Source organism: Ranitomeya imitator, chromosome 10 (assembly GCF_032444005.1).
Source record: "Ranitomeya imitator isolate aRanImi1 chromosome 10, aRanImi1.pri, whole genome shotgun sequence".
In the NCBI taxonomy this organism is placed as follows: domain Eukaryota; kingdom Metazoa; phylum Chordata; class Amphibia; order Anura; family Dendrobatidae; genus Ranitomeya; species Ranitomeya imitator.
Window position 1 is genome coordinate 143,470,957 of NC_091291.1, and position 19,318 is coordinate 143,490,274.

The following is a 19,318-nucleotide window of genomic DNA, read 5'->3' on the forward strand; positions in this document are numbered from 1 at the left end:
AATAGTGAGTGCAGCTCTGGAGTATAATACAGGATGTAACTCAGGATCAGTAATGTAATGTATGTACACAGTGACTGCACCAGCAGAATAGAGAGTGCAGCTCTGGAGTATAATACAGGAGGTAACTCAGGATCAGTAATATAATGTATGTACACAGTGACTGCACCAGCAGAATAGAGAGTGCAGCTCTGGAGTATAATACAGGATGTAACTCAGGATCAGTAATGTAATGTATGTACACAGTGACTGCACCAGCAGAATAGTGAGTGCAGCTCTGGAGTATAATACAGGATGTAACTCAGGATCAGTAATGTAATGTATGTACACAGTGACTGCACCAGCAGAATAGTGAGTGCAGCTCTGGGGTATAATACAGGAGGTAACTCAGGATCAGTAATGTAATGTATGTACACAGTGACTGCACCAGCAGAATAGTGAGTGCAGCTCTGGAGTATAATACAGGATGTAACTCAGGATCAGTAATGTAATGTATGTACACAGTGACTTCACCAGCAGAATAGAGAGTGCAGCTCTGGAGTATAATACAGGAGGTAACTCAGGATCAGTAATATAATGTATGTACACAGTGACTGCACCAGCAGAATAGAGAGTGCAGCTCTGGAGTATAATACAGGATGTAACTCAGGATCAGTAATGTAATGTATGTACACAGTGACTGCACCAGCAGAATAGTGAGTGCAGCTCTGGAGTATAATACAGGATGTAACTCAGGATCAGTAATGTAATGTATGTACACAGTGACTGCACCAGCAGAATAGAGAGTGCAGCTCTGGAGTATAATACAGGAGGTAACTCAGGATCAGTAATATAATGTATGTACACAGTGACTGCACCAGCAGAATAGTGAGTGCAGCGCTGGAGTATAATACAAGATGTAACTCAGGATTAGTAATGTAATGTATGTACACAGTGATTGCACCAGCAGAATAGTGAGTGCAGCTCTGGAGTATAATACAGGATGTAACGCAGGATCAGTAATGTAATGTATGTACACAGTGACTGCACCAGCAGAATAGTGAGTGCAGCTCTGGGGTATAATACAGGATGTAACTCAGGATCAGTAATGTATGTACACAGTGACTGCACCAGCAGAATAGTGAGTGCAGCTCTGGATTATAACACAGGATGTAACGCAGGATCAGTAATGTAATGTATGTACACAGTGACTGCACCAGCAGAATAGTGAGTGCAGCTCTGGGGTATAATACAGGATGTAACTCAGGATCAGTAATGTATGTACACAGTGACTGCACCAGCAGAATAGTGAGTGCAGCTCTGGAGTATAATACAGGATGTAACTCAGGATCAGTAATGTAATGTATGTACACAGTGACTGCACCAGCAGAATAGTGAGTGCAGCTCTGGAGTATAATACAGGATGTAACTCAGGATCAGTAATGTATGTACACAGTGACTGCACCAGCAGAATAGTGAGTGCAGCTCTGGAGTATAATACAGGATGTAACTCAGGATCAGTAATGTATGTACACAGTGACTGCACCAGCAGAATAGTGAGTGCAGCTCTGGAGTATAATACAGGATGTAACTCAGGATCAGTAATGTAATGTATGTACACAGTGACTGCACCAGCAGAATAGTGAGTGCAGCTCTGGGATATAATACAGGATGTAACTCCGGATCAGTAATGTAATGTATGTACACAGTGACTGCACCAGCAGAATAGTGAGTTCAGCTCTGGAGTATAATACAGGATGTATCTCAGGATCAGTAATGTAATGTATGTACACAGTGACTGCACCAGCAGAATAGTGAGTGCAGCTCTGGAGTGTAATACAGGATGTAACTCAGGATTAGTAATGTAATGTATGTACACAGTGACTGCACCAGCAGAATAGTGAGTGCAGCTCTGGAGTATAACACAGAAAGTATGTATGTAGGCAGAAAACGGGAAGATATCAGCTCTCTAAATATATGGGCAGCTTTAGATACTTAGAAGACTGTAGCACACATGAGACAAATGAGATTGTGGTAATCGGTGACTGTATTTTTGGCTTTGACTGGTATTGACTTATAATTATGTGAGATTAACAAGGAGTCTCTCCAATAACTCGTTTTCTGCTGCCTCATTAGCTGCATCCTCAATAAACAGTGCAGGATAATTAGCAGGAGAGGGATGTACTTAGTGTTTAGCTATGTCTATTGGAGGACATTTCTGGATATTCCCATCTCTGGTCTAATCATAAGGCAAGAAATTCTCCCACACCAGGAGCGCAGACTGAGGAAATCTGCTTAATGGAGAAGGGGGAACAGGGAATTTGAGAAGGTGCCTTATTAATAGGGAGTTTAGGAAAATTTCTCCCCCATTAAGTATCATATTTTCATTACTGATCCTGAGTTACATCCTGTATTACTCTCCAGAGCTGCACTCACTATTCTGCTGGTGCAGTCACTGTGTACATACATTGCATTACTGATCCTGTTTTATACTCCAGAGCTGCACTCACTATTCTGCTGGTGCAGTCACTGTGTACATACATTACATTACTGATCCTGAGTTACATCCTGTATTATACCCCAGAGCTGCACTCACTATTCTGCTGGTGCAGTCACTGTGTACATACATACATTACTGATCCTGTATTATACTCCAGAGCTGCACTCACTATTCTGCTGGTGCAGTCACTGTGTACATACATTACATTACTGATCCTGAGTTACATCCTGTATTATACCCCAGAGCTGCGCTCACTATTCTGCTGGTGCAGTCACTGTGTACATACATTACATTACTGATCCTGAGTTACCTCCTGTATTATACTCCATAGCTGCACTCACTATTCTGCTGGTGCAGTCACTGTGTACATACATTACATTACTGATCCTGAGTTACATCCTGTATTATACCCCAGAGCTGCGCTCACTATTCTGCTGGTGCAGTCACTGTGTACATACATTACATTACTGATCCTGAGTTACATCCTGTATTATACCCCAGAGCTGCGCTCACTATTCTGCTGGTGCAGTCACTGTGTACATACATTACATTACTGATCCTGAGTTACATCCTGTATTATACCCCAGAGCTGCACTCACTATTCTGCTGGTGCAGACAGTACACTTATGGCCTGTGGGGGGCAGTTCTGGGTGTCTCCTCCCTTTTATCACTCGCTGTGGATTAGGTTCACATTGGGTTAATGGGTGTCCGCTAACTGATTCCGTTACATGGCGCAACTAACGCTATGTAGCGGATCCGTTAGTTGCATTGCGGTCAATGGGTGCGCTAACGCATCGCTAACATATGCCATTTTTGGCATGCGTCAGCGATGTCCCGTTATTTTCTGACGGACCTCGAACGCTGCTTGCAGCGTTCAGGGTTCGTTCTTCACTAGCGCAGATCGCTCAACACAATCCCTTTTTGGACATTGCGTTAGTGCAATTCGTTTAGCGCATACGCTAACAGAATGCGCTATCGCAATGTGAACCTAGCGCTCTGCAGGGGGTGGGTTTCGCCGGCTTTGGCTCGTTCAGGTGATGCTGTCAGTGATGAACGTTCTGCTGGGAATCCCTTGCGGTGTCATGGCTGCCGACCCTCGGGGGTTTCTTCATGTCTCACGTGTTTTGCACGTTGTCTCCAGATCCTTTAGAGTCATCATTACTGGTGAATTGAGTCAGGAGAGACCGCAGCCGACAAGTGTCCCCGTGTCAGATCGTGGGTGCAGGTTTTCTACATACGACTCTTTCTGGTGACGTCTCTTCCACTTTCTTCCTGCGTCTCTGCTCTACATGTAATATGGCGGCTGCTATTACTCGGATACATTAATGCTCTGGGACTGTTAGGTTCTGGGGGTCTTCAGGTTGGCTTTCCAGCTACTTGTAGGTGTCTCAGACCCTCGGGGAGAATTTATAGACCGGGTCACTTAGTACTGCTCCAGGAGTGGTGACCTGTGCGCGGGGGCTGGTCGTGGGTGCGCGGGGGCTGGTCGTGGGTGCGCGGGGGCTGGTCGTGGGTGCGCGGGGGCTGGTCGTGGGTGCGCGGGGGCTGGTCGTGGGTGCGGGGGGGCTGGTCGTGGGTGCGCGGAGGCTGGTCGCGGGGGCTGGTCGTGGGTGCGCGGGGGCTGGTCGTGGGTGCGCGGGGGCTGGTCGTGGGTGCACGGGGGCTGGTCGCGGGGGCTCGGTGGGTGCGCGGGGGCTGGTCGTGGGTGCGCGGGGGCTGGTCGTGGGTGCGCGGGGGCTGGTCGTGGGTGCGCGGGGGCTGGTCGTGGGTGCGCGGGGGCTGGTCGTGGGTGCGCGGGGGCTGGTCGTGGGTGCGCGGGGGCTGGTCGTGGGTGCGCGGGGGCTGGTCGTGGGTGCGCGGTGGGTGCGCGGGGGCTCGGTGGGTGTGAGCACGTTTGTTGGCTCCTGACGGAGTCTGGGGTACAGGCCGGGATGAGGGATGAACCCTGAGCCTTGCTGCGGACTTCTGGCTTGAAGGGCTGGGAAATGTCTTATTAGGGGCCATTCCCCTTGAGGGGGGCTTCCAGTAGACCACGTCCTTTTGCGGCACACTGTACAACCATCCCTCTGCTTCACTGTGGCACAGAGGCAGCAGCATTAACCCCCTAAATCCATGGTGCAGGCGCATTGCCCCCAGGGGCGGTCGTCACATTGGTGCAACCTCACAGGGGCCCAGGAGGTAAGAGAGGGAATTGGGCCCCATAGGGCCGTCTATTATTCCTGCACAGGGGCTTCTTCTGAGATTGCCCCTGTGTGTGAGCTGAGGACCCCTCTCCTCCATGCTGTCTGCCTCTGTATCTGCACATTATTGCTCAATCTCCTCTTTTGCGGATGATTTATTGGCGGTTTGATGTCTGGGACGCAAAGCTTCTGCCGCCTGTGAGCATAATGCAATCAGATCTCACTGTCAGAGCATCGGGTGATGGCAAACGTCTCTGCTCCACCTATGTGGCCGAGAGCTGCAGGAACAGTGGACGAGACCGGACCCCGATAGACCAGATGGGGGGCACACACCGTACATAAAGCCGCCAGACAGTTGTAAATCTTTTCAGAACATTTTAGTACATTTTTATTTGCATTCTGTTTAGGTTGATACTTTCCTTTTTACGTATTGACGCGATCATTCAGTGTGAGACAATGTATCGATATGTGACGGTATGTGTGGAGCAGTGACGGTGTGACGTGTGATATGTGACGATGTGTGTGAGGCAGTGACCGATGTGCCACGATCTATTTAGTAACGATGTGCCGCTATCTGTGTGGTAACAATGTGCCGCGTCGCTGTGTGGTAACAATGTGCCGTGTCGCTGTGTGGTAACGATGTGCCACTATCTGTGTGGTAACAATGTGCCGTGTCGCTGTGTGGTAACGATGTGCCGCTATCTGTGTGGTAACGATGTGCCGCTATCTGTGGTAACGATGTGCCGCGATCTGTGGTAACGATGTGCCGCGATCTGTGGTAACGATGTGCCGCTATCTGTGGTAACAATGTGCCGCGATCTGTGGTAACGATGTGCCGTGTCGCTGTGTGGTAACGATGTGCCGCTATCTGTGTGGTAACGATGTGCCGCGATCTGTGTGGTAACGATGTGCCGCTATCTGTGGTAACGATGTGCCACTATCTGTGGTAACGATGTGCCGCTATCTGTGGTAACGATGTGCCGCTATCTGTGTGGTAACGATGTGCCGCTATCTGTGTGGTAACGATGTGCCGCTATCTGTGTGGTAACGATGTGCCGCTATCTGTGTGGTAACAATGTGCCGTGTCGCTGTGTGGTAACGATGTGCCGCTATCTGTGTGGTAACGATGTGCCGCGATCTGTGGTAACGATGTGCCGCGATCTGTGGTAACAATGTGCCGTGTCGCTGTGTGGTAACGATGTGCCACTATCTGTGGTAACGATGTGCCGCGATCTGTGGTAACGATGTGCCGTGTCGCTGTGTGGTAACGATGTGCCGTGTCGCTGTGTGGTAACGATGTGCCGCGATCTGTGGTAACGATGTGCCGCGATCTGTGGTAACAATGTGCCGTGTCGCTGTGTGGTAACGATGTGCCGTGTCGCTGTGTGGTAACGATGTGCCACTATCTGTGGTAACGATGTGCCGCGATCTGTGGTAACGATGTGCCGTGTCGCTGTGTGGTAACGATGTGCCACTATCTGTGGTAACGATGTGCCGCTATCTGTGGTAACGATGTGCCGCTATCTGTGGTAACGATGTGCCACTATCTGTGGTAACGATGTGCCGCGATCTGTGGTAACAATGTGCCGTGTCGCTGTGTGGTAACGATGTGCCACTATCTGTGGTAACGATGTGCCGCGATCTGTGGTAACGATGTGCCGTGTCGCTGTGTGGTAACGATGTGCCGTGTCGCTGTGTGGTAACGATGTGCCACTATCTGTGGTAACGATGTGCCGCGATCTGTGGTAACGATGTGCCGTGTCGCTGTGTGGTAACGATGTGCCGCTATCTGTGTGGTAACGATGTGCCGCTATCTGTGTGGTAACGATGTGCCGCTATCTGTGTGGTAACGATGTGCCGCGATCTGTGGTAACGATGTGCCGCGATCTGTGGTAACAATGTGCCGTGTCGCTGTGTGGTAACGATGTGCCACTATCTGTGGTAACGATGTGCCGCTATCTGTGGTAACGATGTGCCGCTATCTGTGGTAACGATGTGCCGCGATCTGTGGTAACGATGTGCCGCGATCTGTGGTAACGATGTGCCGCTATCTGTGTGGTAACAATGTGCCGCTATCTGTGTGGTAACAATGTGCCGTGTCGCTGTGTGGTAACGATGTGCCACTATCTGTGGTAACGATGTGCCGCGATCTGTGCGGTAACGATGTGCCGTGTCGCTGTGTGGTAACGATGTGCCGCTATCTGTGTGGTAACGATGTGCCGCTATCTGTGCGGTAACGATGTGCCGTGTCGCTGTGTGGTAACGATGTGCCGCTATCTGTGTGGTAACGATGTGCCGCTATCTGTGTGGTAACGATGTGCCGTGTCGCTGTGTGGTAACGATGTGCCGCTATCTGTGTGGTAACGATGTGCCGCTATCTGTGTGGTAACGATGTGCCGTGTCGCTGTGTGGTAACGATGTGCCGCGTCGCTGTGTGGTAACGATGTGCCGCGTCGCTGTGTGGTAACGATGTGCCGCGATCTGTGTGGTAACGATGTGCCGCCATCTGTGTGGTAACGATGTGCCGCTATCTGTGTGGTAACGATGTGCCGCGATCTGTGTGGTAACGATGTGCCGCTATCTGTGTGGTAACGATGTGCCGCTATCTGTGTGGTAACGATGTGCCGCTATCTGTGTGGTAACGATGTGCCGCTATCTGTGTGGTAACGATGTGCCGCGATCTGTGTGGTAACGATGTGCCGCGATCTGTGTGGTAACGATGTGCCGCGATCTGTGTGGTAACGATGTGCCGCGATCTGTGTGGTAACGATGTGCCGCTATCTGTGTGGTAACGATGTGCCGCTATCTGTGTGGTAACGATGTGCCGCGATCTGTGTGGTAACGATGTGCCGCGATCTGTGTGGTAACGATGTTCCGCTATCTGTGTGGTAACGATGTGCCGCTATCTGTGTGGTAACGATGTGCCGCTATCTGTGTGGTAACGATGTGCCGCTATCTGTGTGGTAACGATGTGCCGCGATCTTTGCGCTTCGGAGGGTCCAGAATGTGACACTTTGCATCGATGTGATGGTTTTCTGGACCCGGCGGCCGCTGTCTAGACCCCAATGATCGCTTTGCGCCCCCTCAGGGTCAGACTTTGAGTCCGTGACTCTTTTCTTTTGATACTAGTGGACAATGTTTCGCTTTTTCTCGGCTTCGCTGCCATCCCCCAGCTGTCAGTCACCGGTGATAATGGCCGACCCTCGGGGCCGCGGCGTCTCCCCGGTAACTGCGCCGCTTTCCGTGGACGTCTTAGCTGTTTTTTGCTTATAAAACATTTAAGTTTGAAACTTTTTATTGTGGTTTCCATGGAAACATGGTCGTCCTCACTGGACTTCTCTGTTTAACCCCTGGGGTGCCTAATATGTCTTAATGAAATGTACTACAGGTGCAGTTAAAGGGCCGGTGCACGATTTTCACTTTCTCTGCTTGTTGACCGTGAACCATCGCCTTCATTTTTACTTCTTGAGACCACGTGTCCGGATGGCTATGTGCCCCCACAGCTGAGGGGTCGATACATTTGTATCTGGTGTCCACAATACTCCATGGCCTGCACTGATACATTGTAACAGACCCACAGCCCTAATCCTTGTGATCGCATATATGTTGTCAGTGATGGGTCCAGAGTTTCTAGAATTCTCCATTTCGTAGCCTTCACAGTAGTAAAGTTCAGGGAAAGCGTCGGAGACTTGGGATCACGGATGATGGCGACGTCCTAAAATGAGTCCTCGTGTGTCCTTCACTCTACTAATACAGAAGACCGAGAGATGCGAAGGAGAACGGCATCTCCACGTGGCCCATCTATTATCCGTGGGGGAGGGGTTTGTTGTGCCCCTTTAAACCCAGTGGACCTACACCAGCAGATGACATGGCCCCCCGAACCATCACTGATGGTGGAGACTTCACACCAGACCTCCAGCAGCTCGGACTGTGGCCTCCACTGTTCCTCCAGACTCTGGGACCGTGATCTCCAAGGTCTGGTGTGAAGTCTCCACCATCAGTGATGGTTTGGGAGCCGCGTCATCTGCTGGTGGAGGTCCACTGGGTTCAGCGCAGCCGTCTACCAGGACATGGAGCCCCTCAGGCTTCCCTCTGCCGACAAGATTTCTGGAGGTGGAAATGTCATTCTCCAGCAGGAATTGGCCAATATTTTGGATTTTAAAATCACTTTTCAAGCTGGTGTTATAAAGTATTCTAATTTACTGAGATAATGACTTTTGGGTTTTCGTTGGCTGTAAGCCATAATCATCAACATTAACAGTAATAAACACTTGGAATAGATCACTCTGTGTAATGACTATAGAATATATGAAGGACTGAAATAAAGTCACTTTTTGATGATATTCTAATTTTGTGAGAAGCTCCTGTAGATACTAAGTTGCAATTCTCACTTCAGTCTGAAGATTTATCACCAATTTTACATATTTTCCTACTGAAATGTTAAATGAAAATTTGCTCCAAATATATAAAATATCGTGGAACAATTTAACTCTAAAATGAACGTTGGAGACTTTTCTTGTCTGTTGCGGTAAGTTTCTCCATCTTTCGCCGGGGGTCCCTGATACTTGAGCGGAGGGGGCACATAATTCTCGTCTGTCTCCGTGGCTGCCTTGTAGGTGCCGGTTTTGCGCGGGCGCTGTGTGGTGTCGTTATTATTAGCGTCTGTATTTCCGCTCCATCTAATCGTGTGACGTCACTTCTGTGTCCGGACGTCCTGTTCTATTCTGTCCTGCGGCACACCATGGTGACATCACAACGTTTCCTAATTATTATTTCTGTTTCCTGACACATAATACCATTACTGACAGTATATTGCTGTGCAGCGTTGGGTTAACCCCTGGCTCGCTGTGATACGACCTGTCGGCCGTTCATCCTCCACATTCGTTGCTCCGATACAATTAGCGAATCTTTATTTTGGGCAATTCCCGATATTCTGTCGCCCTTCGGCCGCTGTCTCCTCGGTGCGGGGTCTTCGTTCTCACGCTTTTCTCTGCTGTCTCAATATTTTCAGTTTCACGTTAGTTTCTGCTTGACCTAGTTTCCCGGTGAAATATTTTACTGTCCTGATGGGAAGATGCAGCCGTTTGCTGAATATGTAACAAATGTATTATTGGAGATTCAGACAAGAGAAAGATGGTGACGAGGAAAATATCCTGATGTGGTGGTCCGAGATCTCCAGGGCAGAGTATAGGAGCACAGAGGAACACAACGTAAATCGGGGGCAACCAGACCCTGCAATCTATAGAGTGTAAGCTCCTATGGTCAGGACTCCTCCTCCTGTATCTATAGAGTGTAAGCTCCTGTGGTCAGGATCCTCCTACTCCTCCTGTATCTATAGAGTGTAAGCTCCTGTGGTCAGGACTCCTCCTCCTCCTGTATCTATAGAGTGTAAGCTCCTATGGTCAGGACTCCTCCTCCTCCTGTATCTATAGAGTGTAAGCTCCTGTGGTCAGGACTCCTCCTCCTGTATCTATAGAGTGTAAGCTCCTGTGGTCAGGAATCCTCCTCCTCCTGTATCTATAGAGTGTAAGCTCCTGTGGTCAGGACTCCTCCTCCTCCTGTATCTATAGAGTAAGCTCCAGTGGTCAGGACTCCTCCTCCTCCTGTATCTATAGAGTGTAAGCTCCTGTGGTCAGGACTCCTCCTCCTCCTGTTTCTATAGAGTGTAAGCTCCTGTGGTCAGGACTCCTCCTCCTCCTGTATCTATAGAGTAAGCTCCAGTGGTCAGGACTCCTCCTCCTCCTGTATCTATAGAGTAAGCTCCAGTGGTCAGGACTCCTCCTCCTCCTGTATCTATAGAGTGTAAGCTCCAGTGGTCAGGACTCCTCCTCCTCCTGTTTCTATAGAGTGTAAGCTCCTGTGGTCAGGACTCCTCCTCCTCCTGTATCTATAGAGTAAGCTCCAGTGGTCAGGACTCCTCCTCCTCCTGTATCTATAGAGTGTAAGCTCCTGTGGTCAGGACTCTTCCTCCTCCTGTATCTATAGAATGTAAGCTCCTGTGGTCAGGACTCCTCCTCCTGTATTTATAGAATGTAAGCTCCTGTGGTCAGGACTCCTCCTCCTCCTGTATCTATAGAGTGTAAGCTCCTGTGGTCAGGACTCCTCCTCCTCCTGTTTCTATAGAGTGTAAGCTCCTGTGGTCAGAACTCCTCCTCCTCCTGTATCTATAGAGTAAGCTCCAGTGGTCAGGACTCCTCCTCCTCCTGTATCTATAGAGTGTAAGCTCCTGTGGTCAGGACTCCTCCTCCTCCTGTATCTATAGAGTTTAAGCTCCTGTGATCAGGACTCCTCCTCCTCCTCCTCCTGTATCTATAGAGTGTAAGCTCCTATGGTCAGGACTCCTCCTCCTCCTGTATCTATAGAGTGTAAGCTCCTGTGGTCAGGACTCCTCCTCCTCCTCCTGTATCTATAGAGTGTAAGCTCCTGTGGTCAGGACTCCTCCTCCTCCTCCTGTATCTATAGAGTGTAAGCTCCTATGGTCAGGACTCCTCCTCCTCCTGTATCTATAGAGTGTAAGCTCCTGTGGTCAGGACTCCTCCTCCTGTATCTATAGAGTGCAAGCTCCTGTGGTCAGGACTCCTCCTCCTCCTGTATCTATAGAGTGTAAGCTCCAGTGGTCAGGACTCCTCCTCCTCCTGTATCTATAGAGTGTAAGCTCCTGTGGTCAGGACTCCTCCTCCTCCTGTATCTATAGAGCATAAGCTCCTGTGGTCAGGACTCCTCCTCTTCCTCCTCCTCCTTCTGTATCTATAGAGTGCACGCTCCTATGGTCAGGACTCCTCCTCCTGTATCTATAGAGTGTAAGCTCCTGTGGTCAGTACTCCTCCCCCTCCTGTATCTATAGAGTGTAAGCTCCTATGGTGAGGACTCCTCCTCCTCCTGTATCTAGAGCATAAGTTCCTGTGGTCAGGACTCCTCCTCCCGTGGTCAGGACGACTCCTCCTCCCGTGGTCAGGACTCCTCCTCCTCCCGTGGTCAGGACTCCTCCTCCTCCCGTGGTCAGGACTCCTCCTCCTGTGGTCAGGACTCCTCCTCCTGTGGTCAGCACTCCTCCTCCTCTGGTCAGGACTCCTCCTCCTCCCCCTCCTGTGGTCAGGACTCCTCCTCCTGTGATCAGTACTCCTCCTCCTCCTCCCCCTCCTGTGGTCAGGACTCCTCCTCCTCCCCCTCCTGTGGTCAGGACTCCTCCTCCTGTGGTCAGGACTCCTCCTCCCCCTTCTCTGGTCAGGACTCCTCCTCTTGTGATCAGTACTCCTCCTCCTCCCCCTCCTGTGGTCAGGGCTCCTCCTCCTCCTGTGGTCAGGACTCCTCCTCCTCCTGTGGTCAGGACTCCTCCTCCTCCTGTGGTCAGGACTCCTCCTCCTACTCCTCCTCCTGTGGTCAGGACTCCTCCTCCTGCTCCCCCTCCTGTGGTCAGGACTCCTCCTCCTCCTGTGGTCAGGACTCTTCCTCCTCCTCCTCCTGTGGTCAGGACTCCTCCTCCTGCTCCCCCTCCTGTGGTCAGGACTCCTCCTCCTCCCCCTCAGGAGGTCAGGGCTCCTCCTCCTCCTGTGGTCAGGACTCCTCCTCCTCCTGTGGTCAGGACTCCTCCTCCTCCTGTGGTCAGGACTCCTCCTCCTCCTGTGGTCAGGACTCCTCCTCCTACTCCTCCTCCTGTGGTCAGGACTCCTCCTCCTGCTCCCCCTCCTGTGGTCAGGACTCCTCCTCCTCATGTGGTCAGGACTCCTCCTCCTTCAGGACTCCTTTCCTTAGGAGCTTACACTCAATAGGTACAGGTGGGGGGTCCTGACCATGGGAAGCTGCTGGGTTGCAGTAGTCTTGGTGGGACACAGTCTTGATGCGTTTCTGATTCCGCAGTTTAGTGGTCTTTGGATAAGTCTTTGTAATTGATGCTGCTCCTCCTTCATGATTGAATCCTTTTATTACCTTACTAAATGGTTGAGCAAAATCATGGCTGACTTCTTCTTCCATAAACAGCGCCTCCTCTGTGCACAGGTCGGTCCTGCAGCTCAGCTCTGTTCACTAATGAAGCTCCTCTACATACAGCCCGTGATCAGGAGCCGCCATGTTTTACAGCCATGTCACCACCCTTTATAGGCATTTTATTTACTCAGTTTTTACTTTTCCTTCATTTGCATTTTTAGGCTGAAAGCGTTGGCTTCCACAGGAGGGAGAAGTGTCCAAGCTGCTTGTGATTGGTGGGTATTAGATTTATTCTGAAGACTGCATTTTAAGCTCCACCCACGAGATTAAGCCCCTCCCATTTCAGCTCCTGCCCCACCCCTGAGGACCCCTGACATGGTTTGTGCAGGTTTTCAATGGTCATTCTTATTTTCCAGGCTGTTCTCACACGTAGACGATCCGTTTCTGGATGACCCGCTGCCTCGGGAATATGTCCTATACCTACGACCGATGGGCCCGCTGGCCCAGAAACTCTCCGACTTCTGGCAACAATCCAAGCAGCTCTGCGGGAAGAACAAGGCGCACAATATATTCCCGCACATCACGCTCTGCCAGTTCTTCATGGTATGTCACGTACAGGGGGTCCCATAGCCAAGTGACCGCCCCCCACCTCCATTAACGTTGGAGGGGGACCCCTGGGACACGAGAATTTCCTCAAGTCTAATAAACTTTGTGCTTTGATTTTCCCCATTCACAAAATCTCTGCTTGTTGTCAAGAAATGGAGAAATCCTTTGATGACATCCAAGATCTTCAAACCTCGCAGTGTCCGGCTCTGGTGCCTTGTTACAATGTATCAGTTCAGGCCGGACTCTTCCCTGCGCTGTTACATTGTATCGATAGTACATTGTTGTCGCCTTCCTGATTCTCCAGCTTTTTCCCTGGGCCGAGATCTCCGCTGGCATTGGCCACACATTTGTCCCTGGCCGGTAGGACGTGCTCGGCTGATGTGGGCACAGCCTGGTTTCCATTGATCTCGCGCCTGGTTTCCATTGATCTCGCGCCTGGGTAATTGGATCTGAAGCGGCAGAGCCGGTAACTCGATTACTTCGTGCTGATATTTCTGCTTTATCCCGTCCAGTGTGAAGATAAGAATGTGGACGCGCTGTGCGAAGCTTTACAGACCACCGTCACCCGCTGGAAATCCAAATTCCCTAATCCGCTGCCCCTGGAGCTCTACACCTCCTCCAATTTCATCGGCCTCTTCGTAAACGAGGACTGCGCCGAGGGACTGAAGAAATTCGCTGCAGACTTCGCCGAAGAAGCGTTGATGAAAACAGGTGAGGGGAGAGATGGGCGTTTGAGAGGGGCACAATGTGTAATCAGAATGGCCCCCAAACATCCCCCCACCCCAATAACTAGTCTTCTCTGCTGGGACCTGCAATGGCAGCCGCGGCGCGCCCTGCCCTGAACACCAGGGGGCTCCTTACTGCCCCAACCTTCCAGGCCTTCTGTTACAGGGGCAGCACGGTGGCTCAGTGGTTAGCGCTGTACGGTGGCTCAGTGGTTAGCGCTGTACGGTGGCTCAGTGGTTAGCACTGTAAGGTGGCTCAGTGGTTAGCGCTGTACGGTGGCTCAGTGGTTAGCGCTGTACGGTGGCTCAGTGGTTAGCGCTGTACGGTGGCTCAGTGGTTAGCGCTGTATGGTGGCTCAGTGGTTAGCGCTGTACGGTGGCTCAGTGGTTAGCGCTGTACGGTGGCTCAGTGGTTAGCGCTGTACGGTGGCTCAGTGGTTAGCGCTGTACGGTGGCTCAGTGGTTAGCGCTGTACGGTGGCTCAGTGGTTAGCGCTGTACGGTGGCTCAGTGGTTAGCGCTGTACGGTGGCTCAGTGGTTAGCGCTGTACGGTGGCTCAGTGGTTAGCGCTGTATGGTGGCTCAGTGGTTAGCGCTGTACGGTGGCTCAGTGGTTAGCACTGTATGGTGGCTCAGTGGTTAGCACTGTTGCTTTGCAGCGCTGGAGTCCTGGGTTCAAATCCCACCAATGATGACTTCTGCAAGGAGTCTGCATGTTCTCCCCGTGTTTCGTGGGTTTCCTCCGGGTTCTCCGGTTTCCTCCCACACTCCAAAGACTGATGGGGAATGTAGATTATGAGCCCTAATGTGGACAGTGATGATGATGACCGTAAAGTGCTGTGGAATTAATGGCGCTATATAAGCAAAAGCATAATAATAATATAAAAACCAAGTTACGTCTGCGCAGAACTCCTTCACACTCCAGGGCCTCTAATTCCTGCTTGGACGGTATAAAGAGGAGCAATCTGAGAGTGACCGTCCGCCCTGTGTGATTTCAGACGTCCGGGTGGAGCCACACAAGAAGCAGCTACACGTGACGCTGGCGTATCACTTCCAGGCCAATCACCTGCCCACCCTGGAGAAGCTGGCGCAGAACATCGACCTGAACCTGGGCTGTGACTGGGTGGCCACCATCTTCTCCAGAGACATCCGGTACATCAATCACGAGGTAACACACGGATGAATGTGTATATATGTGTGTGTGTATATATGTATGAAATAGAAAAAAACAGAAAAATCCACATAAAAAACAAAGCGTTGACGTTTCGGCCTTCTTCAGAACATGAGGTGGATCAGTGATGAATAATAATTGCGCTGTTGTGCTTTTCTTTGCAGAAAATGTATATTATATTTAATAGTATATGTAATGTATATATGTGTGTGTGTGTATAATATATATTGTATATGTATGTCGGTATAGTGTATAGTACGGACATATAATGTGACACCGGAGTCGGCAGATGCAGCGTCCGCAGGTTCAGCAGATGTTGGTGGAAAGTCTGACTGCGGGGGCAGCGCTCGCTTCCTGAATCTTATCGTACAGACCACAGATCGCCCCTATAACGGCTTTTGACACACAGTGGCTGATAACAGCGAGTCAAAGGTTACTTTCATTTCTATAATGAATAGGACAATGAGACAATGAGCATTTTACATTAACACCTCTAAGTCCTCCGCTTGCTGCGTGTGAATGAAAACCTCCTTTTTTTATAAGCCCAGGCTGAGCTGATGCTGCTCCACAGCTGGGGGGTTGTTACAGTATGTTCTGGACAGTGAGCGGAACACAGCACAAATCTATCTCCACTGCTGATCGTTTGTTATAATGTATCAGTCTGGAGTGCACAGAGCATTGTAGACAACTGTAACAAACCCTCAGCTGTGCACGGTCCATACATATGATGTCCTCATTGGCTGCATTCACCCTCGGTCTCCAGTGCGTCATGTTCTCTTGCGTTTCAGACGTTGCAGGTTCTGTACCCGTATCTGCCGCAGAACGATGACGAGCTGGAGCTGGTGCCCGGAGATTTCCTCTTCATGTCCCCCGTAGAACAGACCAACACCAGCGAAGGTTGGATCTTCGGCTCGTCTCTGGCCACCGGCTGCTCCGGCCTCTTACCTGAAAACTACGTCTCCAAAGCCGATGAATGTGGCACTTGGGTGTTCCATGGGTGAGCGCACCTAGCTGTCATCCACCTACCTACCGGCCACCTACCTGTCACCTACCTACCCTACTGGTCACTTATCTATCTGCCCCCACCTACCTGCTACCTCTCTGCCACCTACCTGTCACCTACCTACATGCCACCTATCTGCTACCTCTCTGCCACCTACCTGTCACCTACCTACATGCCACCTATCTGCTACCTCTGCCACCTACCTGTCCCCTACCTACATGCCACCTGTCTGCCATCTACCTGCTACCTCTCTGCCACCTACCTGTCACCTACCTACATGCCACCTACCTGCTACCTCTCTGCCACCTACCTGTCACCTACCTACATGCCACCTATCTGCTACCTCTCTGCCACCTACCTGTCACCTACCTACATGCCACCTATCTGCTACCTCTGCCACCTACCTGTCCCCTACCTACATGCCACCTGTCTGCCATCTACCTGCTACCTCTCTGCCACCTACCTACATGCCACCTGTCTGCCATCTACCTGCTACCTCTCTGCCACCTACCTACATGCCACCTGTCTGCCATCTACCTGCTACCTCTCTGCCACCTACCTACATGCCACCTGTCTGCCATCTACCTGCTACCTCTCTGCCACCTACCTGCCCGTTGTACCCGGCTCCTGACATCACCAGATCCTATGATTGAGCTGCTGTCCTCTTGTGCCCGCAGGTCGTACTCTCTGCTGAACACGGTGAGCTCTGTCTCGTATCCGCTCAGTGATGGCGCGCTGGACAGACGGCAGGATGACCAGGGACTGGTGGACACGGCGACGCTCACCATTATCTGCCCACCCATGCAGGTGAGCACCGATCCGATCGGCAGGGGTTTGCAGCCTGTTCAGACCTCGCTCACAGGATGATCAGTAATCCACCGTTTTGTGCACGTGGACCTGTTGTTATCCTCATCAGCACATTATGGTTGCACAGATTTTTTTTTTTCTTTTTAATCTAGCTTAAAAATCATTTCACCCGACATATGAGCACTTTGCTCTGTCATCAAGTGATTTTCAGGCTGTTTTCACCAGGCGAGCATGAAGAAATGATCGATACTAGGAACAATGATAGACCAGTGCTGCACATACGCTGCATACGGCACTGCTACATCCTGAGAGACGTAGTGACCCGCTCTGCACGTCGTACTGTGCATCATCATAGTATCTTAGCATATAGGACATACTTTGCAGTCCGCTCACCGTCCTGGTTGCTCTTCTCTAAACATGCTCCAGTTCATCAATGTCTTATTTATAATGTGGAGCCCAGAACTGGACCCAGTATCCAGATGAGGCCTGACCAAGGAGGAGTAGAGGGGGAGAATTACTTCACATGATCTAGACTCTATGCTTCACTTATACATCCCAGAACTGTGTTTGCTTTTTTGCTGCTGCATCACACTGTTGACTCATGTGCAGTCTGTGATCTATTAGTACACACAAGTCTTTTTCACACGTGCTGTTACTTAGTTCTATTCCTCCCATTCTATAGCTGTAATTTTAGTTTTTCTTGCCCAGATGTAGAATCTTTCATTTCTCCCTGTTAAATACCATCCTGTTAGTCTTTGGCCAAATGTTGTTCCAGTTTATCTAGCGCTTTCTGAATCCTTTCTCGGTCTTCTCTAGTGTTAGCTAGCCCTCTTAGCTTTACATTGTCTTCAAATGTGATCAGTTTACCTTCACTTCCCTTATCTAGATCATTTATAAAAATGTTGAACAACACTGGGGCCAGGACAGAGCCTTGTGGTATTTTTTTGGGGGGGGCGCTCCTCCCCGGTGGTCTTCCCTCTGTTATCGTTATCCCCTTATGCAGATGGATCATATAATCTCGGTGTGATATTGGGGTCCCGGGACTATTTCCTGGGGCCACTGTTGGGCCCTTGCTCCCGGCGGAGACCCCAGAATCTCATCTGCTGGCAGATACATTGTTGCACGCAATTCACATGACCCCGGCCGTCGCCTCTGCAATATTACCAGTCCTTGTTGGTTTACAGCAGATTCTGTGTCTGGGTGGGAAGTTTTGGGGCATTTTTGGGGGCGTCTTCTGGTGTGAGACTTTTTGGGGGCAGCCCCCTATATTAATTACAACCAGGATTTGACTTTTTAGATGAGGCTGAAGATAAACAAGTAGAAGATTCCGGATCAGCGGGAAGCGATGGCGCCGCCTTGTTACCGTGCGCTTCTTCTCCAAATCCGTTCTGGTTCTCATTTCTATGCATTGTGCAGCAGCAGCCGGCGGTCCGTCCGTCCGTCCGTCCTCAGCGACTTGTGTGACTCTGAGGCTTCTGCTCCCTCGCACGACATCGGACGCTGCATTTTATGCATTTATCACTTTTTTTCTCTATCGCAGCCGTGGACGCAGCATCTCATACCATGTGTCACACTGTGTCTCATACTGTCTCACACGGCGTCTCACACTGCGTCTCATACTGTGTCTCACACGGTGTCTCATACTGTGTCTCACACGGTGTCTCATACTATGTTTCACACTGTGTCTCACACGGTGTCTCATACTGTGTCTCACACGGCGTCTCATCCTGGTCTCGCACGGCGTCTCATACGGTGTCTCGCTCGGCCTCTCATACTGTGTCTCGCACGGCCTCTCATACTGTGTCTCGCACGGCCTCTCGTACTGTGTCTCATACGGCGTGTCACACGGCGTCTCATACTGTGTCTCGCACGGCGTCTCATTCTGTGTCTCGCACGGCGTCTCATACTGTGTCTCATACCTCGTCTCACACGGCGTCTCGCACGGCGTCTCATACTGTGTCTCGCACAGCGTCTCATACTGTGTCTCGCACGGCGTCTCATACTGTGTCTCACACGGCATCTTATACTGTGTCTCATACTGCCTCGCACTGTGTCTCGCACTGTGTCTCATACTGTCTCACACGGCGTCTCATACTGTGTCTCGCACGACGTCTCATACTGTGTCTCATACTGTGTCTCATACTGCCTCGCACTGTGTCTCATACTGTCTCACATGGCGTCTCATACTGTGTCTCGCACGACGTCTCATACTGTGTCTCATACTGTGTCTCACACGGCATCTTATACTGTGTCTCATACTGCCTCGCACTGTGTCTCATACTGTCTCACACGGCGTCTCATACTGTGTCTCGCACGATGTCTCATACTGTGTCTCATACTGTGTCTCACACGGCATCTTATACTGTGTCTCATACTGCCTCGCACTGTGTCTCATACTGTCTCACACGGCGTCTCATACTGTGTCTCG

The 19,318-nt window shown here is 50.7% G+C and overlaps 1 protein-coding gene across 2 annotated transcripts in view; it reads left to right on the top strand.

The window, feature by feature from the left end:
• UBASH3B (ubiquitin associated and SH3 domain containing B) overlaps positions 1-19,318 on the top strand; it is an 85,818-nt gene that overhangs the window by 55,693 nt on the left and 10,807 nt on the right. For both annotated transcript variants that reach the window (XM_069742523.1, XM_069742522.1), the window contains exons 2-7: positions 12,801-12,854; positions 12,996-13,182; positions 13,698-13,896; positions 14,908-15,077; positions 15,869-16,077; positions 16,761-16,890. In XM_069742523.1, the coding sequence (XP_069598624.1) occupies positions 12,801-12,854; positions 12,996-13,182; positions 13,698-13,896; positions 14,908-15,077; positions 15,869-16,077; positions 16,761-16,890 (949 nt within the window). The remainder of the gene's footprint in view (positions 1-12,800; positions 12,855-12,995; positions 13,183-13,697; positions 13,897-14,907; positions 15,078-15,868; positions 16,078-16,760; positions 16,891-19,318) is intronic.